General features: G+C 36.4%; 1 protein-coding gene across 2 annotated transcripts in view; it reads left to right on the forward strand.

Moving 5' to 3' along the window:
• The window catches only part of LOC109053947 (forkhead box protein N3-like), a 29992-nt gene extending 12760 nt beyond the window's left edge, over window positions 1–17232 (forward strand). For both annotated transcript variants that reach the window (XM_042777495.1, XM_042777496.1), the window contains exons 2-6: window positions 2186–2736; window positions 8524–8672; window positions 10940–10998; window positions 13962–14070; window positions 14855–17232. In XM_042777495.1, the coding sequence (XP_042633429.1) occupies window positions 2200–2736; window positions 8524–8672; window positions 10940–10998; window positions 13962–14070; window positions 14855–15347 (1347 nt within the window). In that variant the 5' untranslated portion in view covers window positions 2186–2199 and the 3' untranslated portion in view covers window positions 15348–17232. The remainder of the gene's footprint in view (window positions 1–2185; window positions 2737–8523; window positions 8673–10939; window positions 10999–13961; window positions 14071–14854) is intronic.
• The last annotated feature ends 3799 nt before the right edge of the window (window positions 17233–21031 follow it).

The raw sequence follows: 21031 nt of genomic DNA on the forward strand, positions 1-21031 counted from the left end.
GGATTACTTCCTTTAAAATCCAACCTCCTGCTAACCTTACCACCAAGAAACTTCAAACACACACACACACACACACACACACTGCTGCTGCTGCTGTGAGTGAATTGTTCATCAGATTTTCCCTTGTAAAAAAGGTTGCATCATTTATAACATCATTTTTCTATGGAAGCCTGGAAAGAAAGGTGATTGTGGCTTTACATCTCACAACTTCTCATAATTATGGGAAATTAAGTCGCAATTGTGACTTTGTATCCCACAGATGTGACTTTATTTCCCATAACTTTGTTTCTCATAATTGCGACTTTATATTTCATAAGTGCAATTCCTATTTCTCATAATGACTTTATAGCTCATAATGTGGCTTTAAACTGCACATTTGTGGCCTTATTTCTTTTATCTCATAATTATCTGTTTTATTTTTTAATCTGAAACATCTTTGTTTCCATTTAACTCGTCGCAATTAATCTTTTGATTTTCCACGATTTACTTTTGGCTTGTAATGCTAACCCAGCGATTAGACTTTGGTAGAAATGTTGTATGGGAGTCATTTATATATACATTTCTATTTAAACAGTGTTGGTCACTGTATTCATAGAATATATATAACACCTTATTTATTATAACCTTTATAACACATAATTTATAACCCTTAAACTTTATTATTGTTTACTCACCTTCATTTCATTCCGACCCCATATCATTTCTTTCTTCTTTGGAAAACAACATTTACACTGTATTTGGAATTGGACTAGATTAAGCTTGAATTAACTGCATTTTGTCTGTTTGCTGACATCACCTCTGAAATATGGAAGTGGGTTCCCGTTCTCATGCTGATTTTTCATTCTCATTTCTCTCTAGGAGTTCACGGAGTATGCATTTGTTTCATGGGAACAAATATCTACAAATATAAGAGATTAACTGAGCATGCAGTGATTTAAGCCTTGTGTATTTGTTGATCCTACAAAATACACAAACCAGACAAACTTTTACTAAGCGTATGTTTACTGGAGTACTGGAGTTTTATTTTTATAAATCTGTGTGCTGTGCGGATAATTTAATAAATCAACAAACTGCAAAGGCTGTGTTTTGATTAAATAAATAAACGTGCTGCATTTTTCAGTGCACTGTGTTCCTTTAAACACAAGCAGCTCATGGTCAGGTGTTTTCTGTGTCTAAGAGAGACTTGATTCACAGTAAATGCTTCACAAACTTGTAATGAGAAGCTCCTTATGAACTATTGTTTAAAAAAAAAAAAAGAGAGAGAGAGATTAAAGGGCTCCTTGCAGGTTCATGCCAGAAAATAGCTTGATGATTTAATCGAAAAGAAAGTAATTAAGTATTGTAATTTTACATTTATACTGTAAAAATATTATTATTATTATTATTAAATACTATTTTTTTATTTTAGAGTGAAATTCCAATCATACATATATTGTTTAATATTATTTTAGTTAATAATAACAACAATAATAATAATAATAATTATTATTATTATTATTATTTCATTTAATATTTTATTTATTATTAAATATAATTTAAATTATTATATTTATATTATTATTACATTTTAGAGTGAAATTAGTGGAATCAAAGTTTCAGAGGGAAATATTACAATTATAATTTCATATTTCATTTAATATTTTATTTAATAAGAATAAGTATTATAATTTTATTTTTCTTAAATACTTAATTTTAAATGATTATATTTTAGTTTATTTGTGTACAATGAAAGTACAATTGTAATTTTTTAATTTTTTTTTTTACTATTTTTAACATATTATTTATTTATGAAACTTGATAGTATGAAACCTGGGTGCCTTTTTAAATGCAGTTTTCAATCGTTTTAAATCATTTAAATTATTATAATTATATTATTTTCTTAAATATCTCTTTATTTAATAGTGAAATATTGCAGTTGTGATTTCTTTATATAGTTTAATAGTTTTTATTTAATAAACTTAATCATAATAAATCATATTGGTATATAATCCCAAATTATGCAGCCCTACAGACAAGCACAAACAAGCATTTTTAAATGCCATTTTAAATCACAGTTGTGTGTGAACTGCTTGTCCACAGATGCAAACAGATTCAACTTATATAAGAGCCCCAAATAAGCGTTTTCAATTTTTTCCCCATGAAAACTAGCAACCACTTTACAGAGTGTTGTCTTGTGTCTCTGCAGGAGCCGAGGGCTGCATGGGTCCAGTGGTCATGCCCCCAGGGAAGAAGGCCGAGGGCCCCAGCAGTGGGAGCGTGGCGCGGGGTCTGAGTCAGCTCTACCAGGACACCGAGGCAGCTGACCTCTCTCTGGCCCTGTCTGCCTCCCTCAGCCGGGCCGAGGACGAGGAGCTGACCAGCCTCAGCTGGCTGCACGAGAGCACGGATCTTCTGACCAGCCTGGGCCACTCAGGTCTGCGAAGCGTCAGCCCCCTGCAGGATGCTAACGGTAGCCGTGAGCCCTCCTCCTCGCCGTCGTCCTCCCCTGAGCCCAGCGAGCCACCCTACCACCTGTCCACGGGGCCCAGCCGCAAACCTCCCTACTCCTTCAGCTGCCTCATCTTCATGGCAATAGAGGACGCTCCCTCCAAGCGACTTCCTGTCAAAGACATCTACGGCTGGATACTGGAGCACTTCCCCTACTTCGCTAGCGCCCCCACTGGCTGGAAGAATTCAGTGCGTCATAATCTGTCGCTAAACAAATGCTTCAAAAAGGTGGATAAGGATCGCAGTCAGGTGAGGGCTTGTGTTTCACTGAGGTTAACTGAGGCTTGAGATGTAACAGATCCAGTTGTTTTATTGGAACGCACACTTTCTTCTTCCTGAGTGATTTTCCATCAATAGTTTATCATCCTGATGGCTTTTAAAAACTTTTTACCCAGAGGCGTTCACATGTTCTTGAATGCTTTTCCTTTTCAGCTGCAGTCTATTGGGCTCATAATGAAGAAAAATATATTATTATTTAGTATTTTAAAACACATTAGACAACTTAGAAATGTACTATTCGTACTAATGTTGTTTTGTATGGGTTTGACAAACTTTTCTACCAATTTCAGTAAATGTTTCAATTTAATTATTTTGAAAATGTCAAGTTTTATGATGGTAATAACACTTTGCACATTGAATACATAATCTAAATGAATTCCAAGAATAGTTTTACAACATTAAAAATTTATTTTCAAATTTGTGAATAATAACAAATTAATGAATTATTAATTTATAATTACCATTACCACAGAACATTTTTACAACCTGAACTAAACTGGTCATAAAAAGTCTTTGTGATATGATATTTCAAGAGATATATTGACTTTGATGGACAGTCGTAAGAGTCTGCAGTGGTCCTTGCTATAATATCATATCCGGTTTCATGTGCTTTTTTTCTGCATGTTGGTTGAACCTGATGAATTTTGTAGGTCGCATCACATGCATTTCACAGACAAAGGTTTTTCAAATATTAATAGCAGTAAAGCAGTTTTGTTCAAATTTTTTTTTTTCTACTACTTTCTACTACTACTTATTAATTGTTTTCTTGACAATTTTTTTACATTAGATTTTTACATTTTTTTTACATTGTCCCCCACTAAAAAAATAAATAAATAAAAGTCTCTGTACATATGAATTGCATTTTAGCATTTTTAAAATAAATTAATAAATAGGACCGAACAAATGAGCAACTTGTCATAGACCTGTTATAGCAGTATTAACCTTAAATCAAAGTCCAAATTGAGTTTATGACAGATTAGTTCTAAATGCCAGCTTAGTCAACAAAGACCTATTATTATGGTTTATTATTAAGAGATTTTATGAATGTGGGCTGTGGACATGTAAACAAGTCCATGATTGGAATCACAATATAAAACAGCGGTAATCAATGCATGATTATAATCAAAATGCAATCATGCTTTTTGTTTAGATATGACAAATAATTGCTAAAATCATCCACTGACATCAAAACAGATGAAAATATTAACAGATCTCACCGTTTGCTCTGGCAGAGTGTGTTTGCATTATTATGCATGTGTGCGCATAAGAGTGTGTTTGTACCTGTCTAAGCCATCATCCTGTCATTTGGTTCTTAACAACGACCAAAAGAGTTTTCCGTGTATATGTATTCCCATAGCAACTGAGCTGTAGTTGACATGAAAAGCATGCTGTTTCTGTAGCAACAGCAAAACTGATTGGCTGCGTTGCTATGTGTGTGAGAAGATCTGTATATGTGTGTGTGGGTAAAATGTGGGAGCATTTCAAGGAAGTGGTATGAAGCACAGTGATCTGTTTCGGTGGGTAAAGATCAGATTACTTGACCAGTTATATTGCATTTCACTGAGTACAAAATCAAGTAAATCTCTGGAAGAAGACCAAACTAATCTGCTGAAATTGTTTATACATGTTTATACAACCCTTCTAATATAGACTGTGATATAAAGGCAATATAGGCTGGGATATATATAGGTTGTGCTATGTAGAGAATTAACTGAATTACATTTTAATGTATATGTATTTAATTTAGTTTCATTTTCCACTTTGATTGGAACAGGGAACTTTTTTTTTTTTTTTTTTTTTTTTTTTTTTACAATTCTTAAATATTTTCTACTTAAAAGATATGTTTGCTTCTGAATATACTTAAATCATTAAAAGCCTCTTTTGATTTGTTTAAAAATGGAATTCAATCTCACACACAACTCAGAAGGGTGTTTGAAGGAGAAGGGCAAACTAGTGAGTAAACAGCAGACTAAGTATAATGATTCACAGTGTGTTACTCAATAGCAGATGTTTAGACACTAAATGCTGTGGTAGATCAGTCCCAGCTTTCTTACAAGCCTCAGTCTTCAAAGATCCAGCCAAACCCCACAAGTTAAAGATATCAAATGTGTCTGCACTCCACTCCAATAAAACTGTGCTTGAGAACTAAGCAAATGCAATTTTCAGTGTACTGTGTGTGTCTTAACACTATTTTAAGTCCACTTATAATGTTAGTCAAAGTTGCTTAAGCCAAAATCTAATTTTACATGACCGTTTTTACCCTCTGTTTGACACTTTTAATTAAGCATCCTGTTTTTTGTTTCTGTACCTTTAAGTATTCTGTATGTAAATGTTATAATTAGGCTACTAACCCAAGGGTGTCCATAATACATGGAGAAAACATTTTGTTAACATTCCCAGTCGTCTTAGTTTAGTTGGCACATGACCCTCCAAAAACAGGCTCATGGAAACTCATTCTTCATCCAGGATTTTTTGAGCCAATCACGTGAGCCGTAAAAAGCCATGTGGCTAAACACTCCGAAGCTGCAAAATTGTGTCGTGAGAACACTGTTTGGCTGATGGCACAAAAATAATGCACACAGTCCCAAACCCTTGAAGTGGAGACTGTCTATTATATACTTTTACAGATCTTGGCAAAAACATCTGCTATCATATAATGAATCATTTGCTGTTTTCTATTTTGTAACAATGCGTGGCAAATTTTGAATCACTGTAGATGGAGATGCTTTCCAGGTCCAGATGTTGTAGTTTTTTTGTAGGAGGGACTAACTTGAATTTTCTAACCAGACAAACCTTGACCCCTCTCTTTGTGCAGGTGTACTTCACACTAGCAGTAATCTGAAACAACCTAAATAAATACTGAATAAGCATTAATATGATATGTGAGGTGTCATATTTAAATGAGGTTGTGTCAGTGGAACCATGAAGATTTCCAAATAAGCAATTATTGCAGCTTAGTTTCCAAAAATGAGTGGCAAATCCAGTTTTCCATGATATGACCCCTTTAACATTAGTAGAAACCTTCTCTTTTAAACGTAGACAATCATGTGTTCTGGCTCTCTCAGGGTAGAGTCTGTGGCAGAAATCTGCTTTCCTCATTTACCAAGGTTGGGAAAGATTAGCACATAGGTCTGGGCTGGGTTTAAACGCCATCATAGTCTCCATGTAGACTGAGATACTCATGCCAAACCCTCCAACCAGACAACCAGCCATCCCTCTCTTCTACTTGTTGCCTTGGAGACCAGCGAAACCACAGGTGCATGTCTGCTCCTCCTCTGACTCCTGTAGAGAAGGGTCATGCGGTTCTGGCAGGGAGGTGAGCCGGAGCTGTACCCGGACGCCGTGCCGGAGCTGGTGAATGATGTACGTCAGTCTGTGATGTTGTCTTGCAGGCGTGTTGATAGCTAATTGAGGACAGATGGAAGACTGGTGGGGGAAGTTATGAATGAAGTCATGGGGAGTGTATTTGAATTACCCTGCACACCGGGTGGAAACGGCACACTGGGCCAATGGCTCCTCCAGCAGTATGAAACACACACACACACACAGAAATATAAATACAAACACGCACAGAAATTTGAAATAAAGTTGCTTCCCCCAACCATTTGGCAATTGCTAGTTTGTCGGCCCGTCTAATCAAACCTTTCCCTTAATTGCCTTGTGTGGTGTGTCAGTAAACACTGTTGATCATTGCTATAGCGACTGTTCTGTAACTACGATAATATCAGAGTGCTTTCATCATCCCGTCTCACTTATTTTTGTGCTTAATACGAGTGCCGAGATCAAAGGTTGAATTTCATGTCTTGTGTGAGTTGTGTTTTTTGGTAAAGTGAAACATGGCTCTGGAAGCCCCTGATGGAGGGCAGACAGCTTAATTAGGTGGAGAACGGCTTCTTTGATCTAACAATATATGTCAGTGCTGCCTGTTGAGGCAGTTTTAAAGGTGTCTCTGTGCTCACTTGACAACAAGGGTCTCGAGTGCTAGGTCTAATCCTCCACCCCGCTTTTCGGTTTCCTTAATACTTTGCAAATATGTACTCTTAGATAATGTACAATTTATTTAAAAATACGTGACATTACTTTGAAGGTTCTTGAGAACATCAGGCTAATCTGAGTTCTATTTTAAATCTTCGTTTAACACCAGTGCTGGAGGGCCAGTGTCCTGCAGACTTTAGTCCACCATGCATCCGGACTGGATTTGAAAAGCTCTGATTTAGAGGTATGATTCTATTTAGGGCTGCATGAGGTCTCGTGTTCCTATCCTGGACGAGCCCCCAGTTAGTCTGCATTTAGAGTGGTTGTTTTCAATTTTGTATGTCTGTCTTATTAAACACAACTGTTTCAGATAGGAAAGAGCTTCGTGAACTGAAGTGAGTGTGTCAGAAAAGAGAGACATGCAAAATGTCCAGTGCTGTGGGTTCCCAGGTCCTGGATTAAGTGAAAGTGTAGCCAAGTATGGTGTCTCATGCTCAGAATTTGTGCTCTGCATTTAACCCATCCAACTCCACACACACACACACACACACACACAGCAGTGAGTAATGAACAAACACACACCGTGAACACGCAGCCGGAGCAGTGGGCACCGACGTTTGAGGGTTCGGTGCCTTGCTCAAGGGTCTCACCACAGTCATGGTATTGAGGGTGGAAGAGAGTGCTGTACATTCACTCCCCCCACCTACAATCCCTGCCGGTACCGAGACTGGAACCTGTGAACTTTGGGTTTGGGTTACGAGTCCAGCTCTTTAACCATTAGGCCACGACTGCCCCCAAAACAGAGCGAGCCAGCCAGGAGGGGTTTTATATGTCAGGTTAACACTTTAGAGTGGTTTAGAGCAGGGGTTGCCAATTCTGATCCTGAAGGGATAGCTTTCTACAGACTTCAGGTCCAACCTGTTGTTTTGAGGTGACCCTGGCCTGAACCCCTTGATTAGCTGGTTCAGGTGTGTTTGATTAGGGTTGGAGCTAAACTCAGCAGCATGGTAGCCCTCGAGGAGCAGGGGTTGGATACCCTTGGTTTAGAGCAGTGGTTTTCTACCACGTTCTTGGATCCCCAACACTGCACATTTTACATGTTTCCTTAATCAAACACACCTGATTCAGCACATCAGCTCATTAGTAGCGGCTGCAAGACCAGTCAAAGGAGAGGTATTCAATGTGCTTTGTTTGGGGGGCTCAAGGAACTTGGTTAGGATCCACTGGTTTAGAGCACATTTGTAAGACTCCGGTCCTGGAAGGCCAGTGTCCTGTAGAATGTAGCTCCAACCAGCTCCAAAACACCTGCCTGGAAGTTTCTAATAATCCTGAAGATCTTGGTTCAGGTGTGTTTGATTAGGGTTGTAGCTAAACTCTGCAGGACAGTAGCCCTCCAGGAACTGAATTTGACACCCCTGGTTTAGAGGTATGATTCTTTCTTGGGCTCTGTGAGGTCCCTGGTTCCTATCCTGTTCTTACAATAGGGCTCGGCAACTCTGGCCCTTGAGGTCCACGTCACACTATTGGGTGGTCCTTAGCTCCAATCCAGATCAAACTCACCTGCCTATGGCTTTCTAGTAATCCTGAAGACCTTGATTGGCTTGCTTAGTTGTGTTTGATTAGGGTTGGAACTAAACTCTGCTGGAAATTGAATCTGGAGGGTTTGAGTCGCTCACCTTTGCTTCACAGTATCTCGCAATATTATTAATCTTAATAAAGATGCTGAAAGATTGAAGATGTAACATGACAGTAATTTGTCTCTTTTTTTTTTTTGTATTTTAGAGTATAGGAAAGGGTTCACTCTGGTCTATTGATCCTGACTACAGACACAATCTGATTCAGGCGCTAAAGAAGACTCCATATCATCCGTATTCCCCTCGGCTTCCAAAACCTTCTACCTCCCCATCTGCCTCTCCTCAGCAATACCACAGGTAATGCCTGAATTTCTCAAGCAGTTGTTTTTTTTTTTTTTTTTTTTTTTTTGGCCGTGCATTTCTTTTTCTTGTTCCTCTCTTTTCTTTTCTTCTGCACCTACCAGTTATTGCTTTTTTCCTCTTCATCGGGTTGTTTTCTTCTGGTACTTTGATTCACACTTTCCATTTTGTGTGGCCCTGAAAATCATAGTCCAGACTTTTCCATTTCTAAAGAAAGAGCATGAGCACAAAACCCAGTCTTAGTGTGGAATAACAAAATGTGACTGAGAGGATGTTAACTTTACCATGCTGTGAATAATTTTGCCAGTAAAAGAGTCTTGGATTAAACAAATCTTCTCTTTACATTTTAAGAAAGAGAAAGATAGGAAGACCAAACGGAGCAAAGATCATATATAAGCCTTTCTTTGGTGGCCTCCCTTATGACTTTTCTTTGAAGAACACATTGATCTGGTGTGTTAAGGTTTTGGGTCAGTATCTCACCTCTTCCTAAACACTCTGTCAGCAACTGGACATGGTCCTCTGGGGAATCTGTGGGATGTAAAGAAATGGCTCACGCTTGCCCTGCCTGAGTTGTTTCTTCTCCTCTGCTGTTGCTGTGACAACCAGAGTACCTCCATGGCAACACATGCATAAGACAGGTGGAACAGTAGCACAAAGCTATTTGTCTGGCAAAATAAGAAAAAAACCGAGGTAGGAGAGACAGTTAGTGCTAAGAAATACATTATAGGCTTAGAAACACTGAACTCCGTAGCAACAGAAGATGTCGGGTGCCTGTTTTCTTGCTTTTTCCTTGATGCCCCCCCCCCACTTCCTCTTGTGGGATGAAGGAACTCCTCTCAGTAGTTTGTGGTCTCTAGTTCTCTTTTAGGAAATGAAGGTCAGTTACTGTGTAAACAGTCGTACAGTCAATTATACAGCTGTTCTGTTTACAAACCCAAAGCTTTTTAGAAAGTTTTTTTGTCTTTTGTTTATAAAAAGTTTTTTTTTTTAATCAATTGCAGAGTCTTAGAGCCAAACAAGTGGAAATTGATCAAACCTTATACTCCAAACGTATTCTCTGTTGCTGTAAAAAAAAAAAATTATCAGTAAGTTTTGTTACTTACTTCATATGATAGCTTAAATGGTTTTAGGTGGCATTTGGATGGTCCAGACTAGTTTAGATGGTTGATTTAATAAAAGTTGCATTGTAACATAGTGACAGATCCTTTCTTCCATATTGTGGCCTATATCTGTGTAAAACCGTTTTTGATTGGTTGCGAATTGGATGGAGGCAGATCTCATCGCAAGCTTGCAGTCAATTGTAAGAACAAGTCTAAGCTTAAAAAAACAAAATAAAAGTATAACATAAGCACAAATCCACAACTATAACACTTACATAAAAAAAAAAAATGTTTTATTTCCATTTTGATTAAAAACTACAAGGTTAATTTTATATATATTAAACCCATGCATGGATTTTTCAAAATAAGATGAATAACATGCATTTAGAAAACAGACTGGGTGAATTTCCATTTTGTGCTGACTTTAATGTGTGTTTTAATGAGTGGCAATACTTTAAAGAAATCATTTGTTTTTTTTATTACTGTATGGTTGTTGTAACTGATATTTGATACCTATTTCTTGAATCTATCCATTGGCAGACTAATGCATTTATTATGCAATTAGAACCACTCACACTCAACACAAAAATGTTACCACTAGTCTAATTTGCACTTATTATTAATTTGCTAATCTATGCATATCAGACCTACAAAACCCCAGGATCGACCGTGGGATAATGAGATAATATATATGTGATGTCAGTCTATGAACCCCGACACACTCAACTGTTCCTATCACTTAAAAAAGTGATGCCCATGGTGAGTTTGAGCCAGGATCTGATTTCAGGACAAAAGGAGTGAGTCGATCTGAGTTAAAGGATAATATCGACTGTTATTGGAAGTACAAGCCATTTGGATCCATTGCTTTGTGCTGTCTATAACGAGTAATCATGGTAAATAATGGGATTTCCAAGCCTCGCCAGAAAGTCTGTACTAGTTCAATTAGATTCTTGCTCTACCTCTCAGTCTCCAGTTTGCATTCCACACCATCATATCTCATATATATTTAGAGTTCCCTCCCCTGCTTTTATCTGACTTTGAATAGGATTTCAGAAGTTGATGATACAAAAGTGTTTTTCATTATGTGATTTTATCACTCAGTGCTTTCCACAGTATATCTGGATTTTCGCTCTAACATTCTCGCTCTGTGTATGTGTTCTTCAGTCCTCCACTATGGCCAGGAAGTCCACTCTTCAGAAAGAACGGTGGAGTGCTCTTACAAGGTAAAAGCCCTATGTTTTTTGTCATTTCTTCTATTCTGTTTCTTAAAAACTCCATAGCATCAAATGTTTTGTGGGTTTTAGTGCATTTATTGGCTTTAAAACCATCTATATGCTAATGTTTTCCTCTAATATTTTTTTTTGTTACATAAGTTTTCGATTTTAAAATGCAATTTATTCCTGTAATTTTAAAACTGAATTTTCAGCACATTGCTCCAGTCTTCAATGTCACATGATCCTTCAGAAATCATTCTAATATAATAATTTGCTGCTCAAGAAACATTTCTTATTATCAGTTTGGAAAACATTTATGCTAAACATTTGTATTTTTGGGGAAACCATGATGATTTTCTTTCAGGATTCTTTAATGAATAGAAAGTTCAAAAGAACAACATTTATTTGAAATAGAAATTAAAAAAATATATGTACATGTCTTTACTGTAATTTTTTGATCAATGTATGCATCCTTGCTGAATAAATGTTAATTTCTTTCAAAAAAAATAAAAATAAGAGACAAAAATAATAAACACAAAAAATACAATCTATAATACAGTCTATATCTTACAGGAAAACATAACAAAAATGTGGATGACTCATCCTGTACTACAAAGATTTTCGTCCAATAAAATGCTCTTTAGAATAAAATAACCCCCCTCCTAAAACCACCTGCCACCATCCAGCAAATAGCAAATCATGTTTATGGCTGTGACGTAACCTTTTAGCTTATTAACCTATTACCCATGTAAAAGTATTTTTTAAAAGATGTGATGAGTCCTTCCATATTTCCCACCCAAACTTCCAGTTTTAATAGGAAATATGTAAAAACTGTGCCTGTCAAGTGATTTCATGTGCCTTTTAAAAGCGCCTTGCAAGAGATCCTTGATTTTGATTTATAAAACACCCTCTTTATCGCACAAATAGCTGCTTTGCGTCTACGGATTACCTTTGTAATCTCTTGGGAATTACTCATTTTTTCTATCACTGATTCTCTCATTTCCCACAACTGCTCTTTCATCTCTCTCTTTCAGTCCATCTGTTTGTCTCTCTCTCTGTTTCACTCCCTGTTGGTGTCCCGGCCGTTTAAATGTCCATTCGATTCCAATCAGGGTGCTCTCCTTCCACTCCGCCGCGAGCAGTTAAATGGAAGGAAATGGATACATTATCTGTCTAGTGGCTCCTCTCTCCTTCTCGTCTGCTCTTGATAATGGAATAATGGAGGCAGAGCTGCTTGTGAAAAGTGTCTGAGCAGGGCTATTGACGTTTGAGTGATGTGAATGTCTTGATGGCTGTCTACATAAAAGCAAAGAGCTCGGAGTGTATGTGTGTCAAGTGCTCGATTGGACAGTCTTGGCTCTAGGCCGCTTCACTTAAGCTTGCTACTAGCCAGTGTCGTAGTGCTTACAGTTTGTGAGTGGCTGTCTTGTGTCCTTTTGCCATGTCCCTTAAAGCGATAATTCATGCAAAAAAAAATTGCTCACACTGAGGGGGTTAACTGGAGAATCACTTTTTGCCTGCTGTGAAACCGGTAGCTTCAACAGTGGATTGAATACTATTATTGACCTTTTTTAGCAAATCAGTTAAGCGAACATAATGTCACCTAGTTGGTTTAGAATGTGTCCATCCCACTTTCAGTCCTGCCCACCTTCATGTTGCTCCAGACCCAAATGGCTTTCTTCCGATGAGATGTTTAGCAGAATGTCCACGCTGCTCTTTTCCATGCAGAAAGGGGCTGCCAGGCCCCATAAAAGTAATTCTGAACCATAGCTAAGTTTGAAGAACACAAGGGGTGAAAGATGTTCTTCAGGGTGATGTTCTTCAGATCTTTTAGGGCAGTGGTTCTTTATTAAAATGTTCTTTACACTAAGAATAAAAAGTGATTTTAAGAACTTTTCAGTGAAAGGTTCTTTGGGGAACCAAAAATGGTTCTTCATCAGCATCACGGTAAAAACACCCTTTTGGAGCCACGATCCAGGGGGCCTTAGCACAATTCCAAGGCAGCCACAAGATGAAAAAATACTTAGAATATGCTAAAAGCTCATTTTAAGCTAAAAATCATATGACATCATATTTCCTCATTTAGCCATGTTTTCGTGGAGTTTTGGGAAAATAGAGAAAAATGTGATTTCTAGACCTCAGAAAATCATGGAAACTAAGTAGTCTTGGACATTTTATGATGAATTATTATTAATATATTTTTCAAGCTTTAGACAGAAATTGCTGAGGAATTGCATTCTCATATGTAATTATAAATAATAATAATAATAATAATAATAATAAAAATAATAATAATAAAAACCCTGTAAAAACACCCCCAAACTACTGGATTATTATTTATTATTTTAATAATAGTTACAATTAAGGAATCGAATTATTAATATATAAATTATATAAATTATTTTAATATTACCACTCTATTAAAAAAAAGAAACCAAGCAGCTTTGTCATTACAGCAGAAATGTCTTAGCCCACATGGGTAGGGTATTGTCTTGGACAGTGGGGAGGACTGGAATCAAAAAGGTTGAGCACGACTGTTTAAGGGCTTGTTGTCTTTTGTTCTCCTTTAAAGGGATAGTTCACCCAAAAATGAGAATTCTGTCATTAATTACTCCCCCTCATGTTGTTCCAAACCCCTAAGATCTTCGTTCATCTTTGAAAGACAAATGAAGATATTTTTGATGAAATCCGAGAGCTTTCTGACCCTGCATAGACAGCAAGGGAACTACCACCTTCAAGGCCCAGAAAGTTAGTAAGGACATCATTAGGGGCGAACTACCCCTTTAAACATTTCTTTAAGAGATGTTTTTCTATACATTACAGTAGGAGATTTAATATAGATATTGTATGAGCAAAACAAATGTTCAGAGAGGAGCATAAACTGCCTGTTCTGCAGTCGAATAGAAGCAGTGGAAGTAATTTCTTTGTGTATTTTATGCCATGAATTGTAATTGGGGGTTTGTTTTTCACAGTTCCACAGAGAGTGATACAGCATGGCTCACGTGTTGCCGCTCAGGGGCTCTTTCCAGTTATCAGACCCCTTCCTTTGAGTCCTGTGAGCAAGAGGACTACAGCCGTGAGGTTAGTTTGTCCTTCTCCATCAGTGTTGTTATTGTTAATTCAACTACTGAAATCGTTTTTGGTAATTGAAATAAAGCTGAAATAAAATAAAATATAAATATTGGATAAAAAAATAAATAAAAATAAAAATAAATGAAAATTTGAAATGTTGTGTTGGCAACTAACTGAAGTGAACAGATTTAAGCTGAAGTAAAAAATAAATAAACTAAAGAAAACTAAAACTCAAATACGAATTAAAGATAAATAGAGATGTAAAGAAATAATACATATGCCAAAGCACTTGAAACTTAAACTAAAAGTAAAATAGAAATATAAAAATAACAGCTAATTCAAAATGTTAATAAATACTACTATAGTATATAACTAATGTCAAACTCCTTTAATTCATATAAATTGAGCTGAAAGAGGAAAAATGATAAACTGACTCCTTTTTCTACTTGCTTATGATAAAAAGCTAAAATCCAAAGCTGTTGTAAAAGAGTTTGTATACACTGCATTTTGTCTTGTTTTTATGCCATTAAAATATATATATATATATATTTTAGACATAACGCTCACTTAAAATTAATCTTTAAAAACACTACTAATTGAATAGCACTGTTAAATGTAACCTTTAGCAAATATCAAAATGATTAATAATGTATATTATTCATATATATTTGATTGTAGTTTCTAGTATTTAGTTTTGCCATTTATTGGTTATCGGCCATGACATAACACTGTGTGTGAATACACTACAAGTCATATTGGATAATAGCGTCTATGTATTTTTAATAATTACCAGATCAGCCCTGGGCGATTATCTGACACGGGGTAAAAACAGCCTGCGCAGTGACTCTCCTCCACCCAGCGATGATCAACAGGAGGACCACACATACAGCAGCTCGCAGTCCCTAAATACAAAGGGGGACATTTCTTCCTCCCTCTCCTCCTGCTCCACTCAGGGTTCCCTCTCTGCCTTCAGCCCCGGTCAGGAGGTGACGCACACTGAGGTCAAGGAGGAGCAAAAAGACTTTCCGCTGGACGCCACACCACCTCCTTCCCAGCTGCTCCAGCACAGAAGACTGCTGTGGACCAAAGGTCACCTGCGGACCCCCGCCGACACGCTTCCCCTGAAGAAGAGACGGGCCGAAAAGCTCCTGGTTAAAGAGGAGGAAGACGAGGAGATGAAGGAGGCGGCGGGGTCGTTGCTTCACCTGGCTGGCATGCGCACCAGTGTGAATAAAAACGCTCAGCGTACGTGTAAAAAAGAGGTGAAAGAGGAAGCCAATGATTAGCAATGAACGAAAATCCCGTTAACACAGATCTAAATACTTCTGTTCCAGGATATCAGGTGAATTCTAGTCAGTTGTTGCAATATCAATAAAATCACTGTTGTCCCTTGTTAAATTTGATTTCCCGGGTGAAAGATTCTCATGTTCATGTTGTTTTGTGTGTGTGTGCGTGCGTGCGCGAAAGTGTGCGTGTATGTGTGTGTGAAGAGGGAAAAAAGCCATAGTAAAATTTGGGTCATTTGAGCATGTAAAAATGTATTAATGTTTCTTTCTTTTAATTCATCAAGCCTACCGAACAATTTAAAAGAATTATGTTGTAGCAATCCTTCTAGTTCACATCAGAAAGCTGAACGGAGAGATTTTATATGCTGCTCTCAAGTGTGCCAAAGATATGATACCTGTTGATGAAAGTGCAGCTAATCCATGCACACTTAGTAACACCAATAATAGTTATAAAAATAGTGATACCAACCTATATTACAAAAACATCAGATGAGGATCTGGGTCAGTGACATGATGCTCTGTTGTCTTGGTCTGGATTTATTCAAAAATAAATTAAAAATGCAATTCATATATACACTGAGTTGAATGCACCTCTTCTAGGATGGGCATGTTTTTAATTTCTGAATTCATTTCGATAAAAAAATTGAAAATGTCATTGATACAACTGTCCTCATTGCAGTTGTAATTTTATTATGTCTTTTAAAAAGTAATAACTTTTCATTATTTGATATAATATTTTAACAAAACTGCTAAATCAAATTGCCAATAAATAACATTTCAAAAAAATCTATCATTGAGAGGATCCCTGTAGACCTTTATGTGTGTCGGTAAGTCTCTTAAAATATCAGATCATTTGAAACTATATGACATTAGGAACACTTTTTAACTTGAAAAATGTATTTAATTTTTATGATTAAGATGCGTGCACACCACATGTATTTAAGGTGTAAAGAAAATATATTCTTTTTAGTAATTATTGGTTACACCACATAACCTTTTAGAGTCATTAAATTGAAATGGTGTAAACAAATACAAAAAGTACTTAGCACGTTTTTTTTATATGTCATCGACCCATTTATTTATTAAGCAGCAAATGCTTCGTTTAAAATGGCCTGTGTCCAGTGGATAACAAACGTAAAGGTCGAATGCAACATGCCAGTTCTCTCTTAGATGCCTGGTGTTTAAAACATGTCTTATTTGAAGCACACTAAAACTAATCTTGTATGAAGCAATGCGTCACAAATGCCTATTGTGTTGCCAAAATATTGGTGTTTTTTTTTATGCTCATTTGTATTATTATTATTTTAATCTTCATCACAATCCAAGCAATTTGTCCTGTCAGGATAACACTGTAAAAAGATACTCCCTTTTTTCCACAAAAGGCAGTTTTTGCCTGGTTTTCAGTTATATTGCATGGGTGCTTGTACATAAGAAAGAAGTATTTCCTTTTCTAAATGAAAGATCATGTAAGATATTTAGCATGAGGCATGGCTTATTTTCTTACGAGAAAAACAGAGAGAGGCGTCTCTTAAAGCGTAGGTTTCTTTCTTTACTCCTTTTTTAAAATTGTATCTCTCTTCTGTGGCAGACAACTCTTCCAAAGGAGGAGACTTCACGAAAACCCATTAATGAACAGATCTGCCTTGTATTGAATATCAGGTGAAACTGATTTTGCCTTTTTTGTGGTCCTCGGTTCGGTTTCGTGGTCCTTTTTCCAATTCATTGATGTAAGTGTTCAAATGTTGTTAATAATCAGTGTTGGATGACCTATCAATCTGTACACCCTTTAAGGTTGTGCCTGCCTTTAGTTTGTGTGCTTGGATGTCTGTTCTGTTCTTTTGTAATGGTTCGATACTCCGTCATTTTCATTGTGCAATCTGAGCATTGATATCATAAATTGTACTGAAATAGTTTGACAAGGAATTAGAATTGGCTTTAGGATAATCCCTTATTAGCAATCGACCTTGGCTTGTCTGTTTCCTTTATATTTTGATTCCAGCCCTAATGAACTTGAACTTCATCTGTGAATCTGAATGTCCAAGTGTGCGAGGGTGTCCTACAGTAGTCTTAAAAGCAATAGTTTGCCCAAAAATAAAATGTAGATGAGCTTGTTTCCTGGAGAAATTTAGCATTACATCACTTGCACAAGTAATCCACATGACTCCAGTCCATCAATTAATGTATGGTGATGCGAAAAGCTGCTTGTTTGGAAGAAACTAATTCATCATTAAAGGGATACTCCACCCCAAAATGAAAATTTTGTCATTAATCACTTACCCCCATGTCGTTCCAAACCCGTAAAAGCTCCGTTCGTCTTCGGAACACAATTTAAGATATTTTGGATGAAAACCGGGAGGGCCTGTGACTGTCCCATAGACTGCCAAGTAAATAACAGTGTCAAGATCCATAAAAGGTATGAAAGTCGTCGTCAGAATACTCCATCTGCCATCAGACGAGCAATCTGGGTTATATGAAGTGACGGAAACACTTTTTGTAAGCGAAGAAAACAAAAATAAGGAGTTTATTCAATAATTCCTTTGTCAACAGTCTCCTCTGTGTCTCTCCATATCACCGTATGCTGTGTATGCTCTTCTGTATCATCCGCACCACAAGGATGCACTGTTTCTACGTCTATTTAGCTTTGATTTGAAATAAAACAGCACATCCTTGTGGCACGGATGATACATAGGGGTAAGTTATTAATAACAAAATTTTCATTTTGGGGTAGAGTATCCCTTTAAGGCATATTAACTTTAAACCATTTTGTAAACAGTGGTTGATGTGTATATTTCTCTCCTGATTCAGATGAGACGACTTTTTCACTGGTGAAAGCAATATTTATAGAGATATAAAAAAAAAATGCCCTAATGAAGGATTTATTTCTTACAAACAAACAGATGGACTGGAGTCATGTGCATTACTTGTGAATTATTGTGTTTTTATCAGCTGTTTGGACTCTCATTCTGACGGCACCCATTCACTGCTGAGGATCCATTGGTGAGCAAGTGATATTTCTACAAATCTTTTCTGACGAACAAACAAACTCATCTACATCTTAGATGGCTTGAGGGTGAGCAAATTGTCTAAAAATTGTCATTTTGGGGTGAACTATTCCTTTAATGTTCTGAAGTGTTTTGCTGGCTGCTAGGGTGGACATGCATATATTTGCTACACAAAATCGATCACTATGTTTACACTCCACTTCCGCTTTATATATGAATCACTTTCTGAATGTTGTGTGTCCCCAGGGGAGCATAGCACAGATATATCAAACATTTTAAAACACCTCAGCTCGATATTTCAGCACTTTTTAAAACAGTAAAATAGGACTATTTGGTCTAGTGATGGAGCAGCACTGTAAGTGTGAGTACGGTGTAAAATAAGAGACATATGGTGGGAAGGCCCTACTTTATTTGATCTGCATATAGGCAATAAGCTGCTGCTATACTGTTTTGCTTTCAATTTATGCCAGTCCCATAATATGCCATTTGTTTTATGATTTGTTTTTAACTGACTTAATGGCTAAGATTCATACAAATCCATGTAAGACAAAAGGGGGAGAAAAATATGCATGAATTATTTATTGGAAAACTCTCACTGCCTCTGAAATTATGTGTGAAATAATATAAAGGTTTTGTCAATGTTGTTGATGTTGTTTGTTTTTGTCAAATATGTTTTTGTCCTTGTACTTATGTAAGCCACTAGTGGTCTAGTATGATTTTTAGAGCACAATGAAATCATGATGAATATGTATTTGACCAGGTCTATTTTCAATACACTCAGATGCCAATGCTGTACGAGTATAAAGCTGTCTATTTCCTTGGTGTGCAATCATATTGCCAAAGAACACGATCAAACTATTTCATCAATACATGTAAATAGCCACATTGTCTATATGACAATAAATGTCACATCACATTGTTACTTTTCCACATATTTCTCTTGAAACTTCAAATAATGTTTATGTAATGTATTGTCTTCCAGTTGCAATAATAAAAAAATATCAGAGTTTTAAATAAGTTGTTTTCATTTATTTATTTTCTGTAGTAATTCCATGTTTTTTTTTTTTTTTTTTTGGCCAATGTACTGGCAAGGTTATGTCCAAGTTATGAACAAATGTTTGTTCAAAGTTGTCTGGTCATTAATAATGTTCTCAAAACATTATTATGCATAATAACATTCCCATAATATTTGCAAAATGATAAAGTAAATGTAAACGAAATGCAGTAAATGTTTTTAAAATGAGAAGATTCAAAAATAATATTTTTAACCTAATGGGAACATTGGCAAAACGTTTTAATAACATGTTTTGTGAGCTGAGATTTTTTATCACCACCTTTAGAGAAACCATTTTGTTCATGAGATGCCCTTTATGTGTGTGTGTGTGTGTGTGTGTGTGTGTGTGTGTGTGATTATTTCTGCTTTAACTGCAGTCTTGACTGATTTATCCCACAATTAAGGTGACTTGATTGCTCTGAGTTTGGGTGTGGCTAATGGGACTCAATGATAGCTGTATGCAACTGGCGCTTTATTCATAATTAAAGGCAATACAGGCTTAATCAGCAGCCGCCAGCTCCCTGTGCTCACATGAGCCCATCTCTGTTGCTATGCAACTCCAGGAGCCATAAGCAAGCAATCTGTGCTTGATACATTTTATTAGTCTTTATGTTGAGTCTTTATGAGTAAAACACTACAGGTATTTTTTATACCTTTTCTTGCTAGAAAGACAAGCCAAAAATACCATAGTACAGGATGAAATGCAAATGCATAGAGAGAGAGTTTCATTTTAGATTAAGTAAAATGAAAGTGAGTGAAATTCATTTAAAGAGAATTCAGCATTTCATCACTTGCTCACAATTGAATCCTCTGCAGTGAATGGGTGCCGTCAGAATGAGAGTCCAAACAGCTGATAAAAACATCACAGTCATCCACACGACTCCAGTCCATCAATTAATGTCTTGTGAAGTGCAAATCTGTGTAAGAAACAAACTTAGACTGCTGATTCCATCAAAAATATGAGTCCTCTATCCGTATTGCTTTCACCAGTGAAAAATAGTCTTGTCTGAATCAGGAGAGAAATATGCATTGATCAAGCACTGTATAGAAGCAAAAACAGTAATATATATATATATATATATATATATATATATATATATATATATATATATATATATATATATATATATATATACACACACACACACTTTTTTTAATCTGCAATAATTCAATATCAGTTATTTATACATAAATACATATACAGTGCCCTCCATAAGTATTGGAACAGTAAAGACAAAATTGTTCTGTTTTCTGTGGAGTCAAGAAATCTGTAAATATGATTAAAAGATGAATATGACATGAATGATGAATGATGAATGTGTTCAGCTCAGTTCTGTTGCATTAATTCTGCAGATATTAAAAGCAGATTAATATCCATTGCTTCTGAATTCTAAGTCTTGCATTCGATGATGACACACACAAACCAGGATGAAGACGAGGAAGCTGACTCTGAAGGAAAAGCAAGCAATTTGGATGCTAAAAGAAAAGAGGAAGTCAATTAGAACTAAAGGAAAAACAAAGGGCATGGAGAAATCAAGAGTTTGGAAACTACCGACGACATCAGCAACCAACGATGACCTGATCGACTGAGAAAAACAACAGTAGTTGATGACAGACAAATCATAAAA

Source organism: Cyprinus carpio, chromosome A20, assembly GCF_018340385.1.
Source record: "Cyprinus carpio isolate SPL01 chromosome A20, ASM1834038v1, whole genome shotgun sequence".
Classification (NCBI taxonomy): domain Eukaryota; kingdom Metazoa; phylum Chordata; class Actinopteri; order Cypriniformes; family Cyprinidae; genus Cyprinus; species Cyprinus carpio.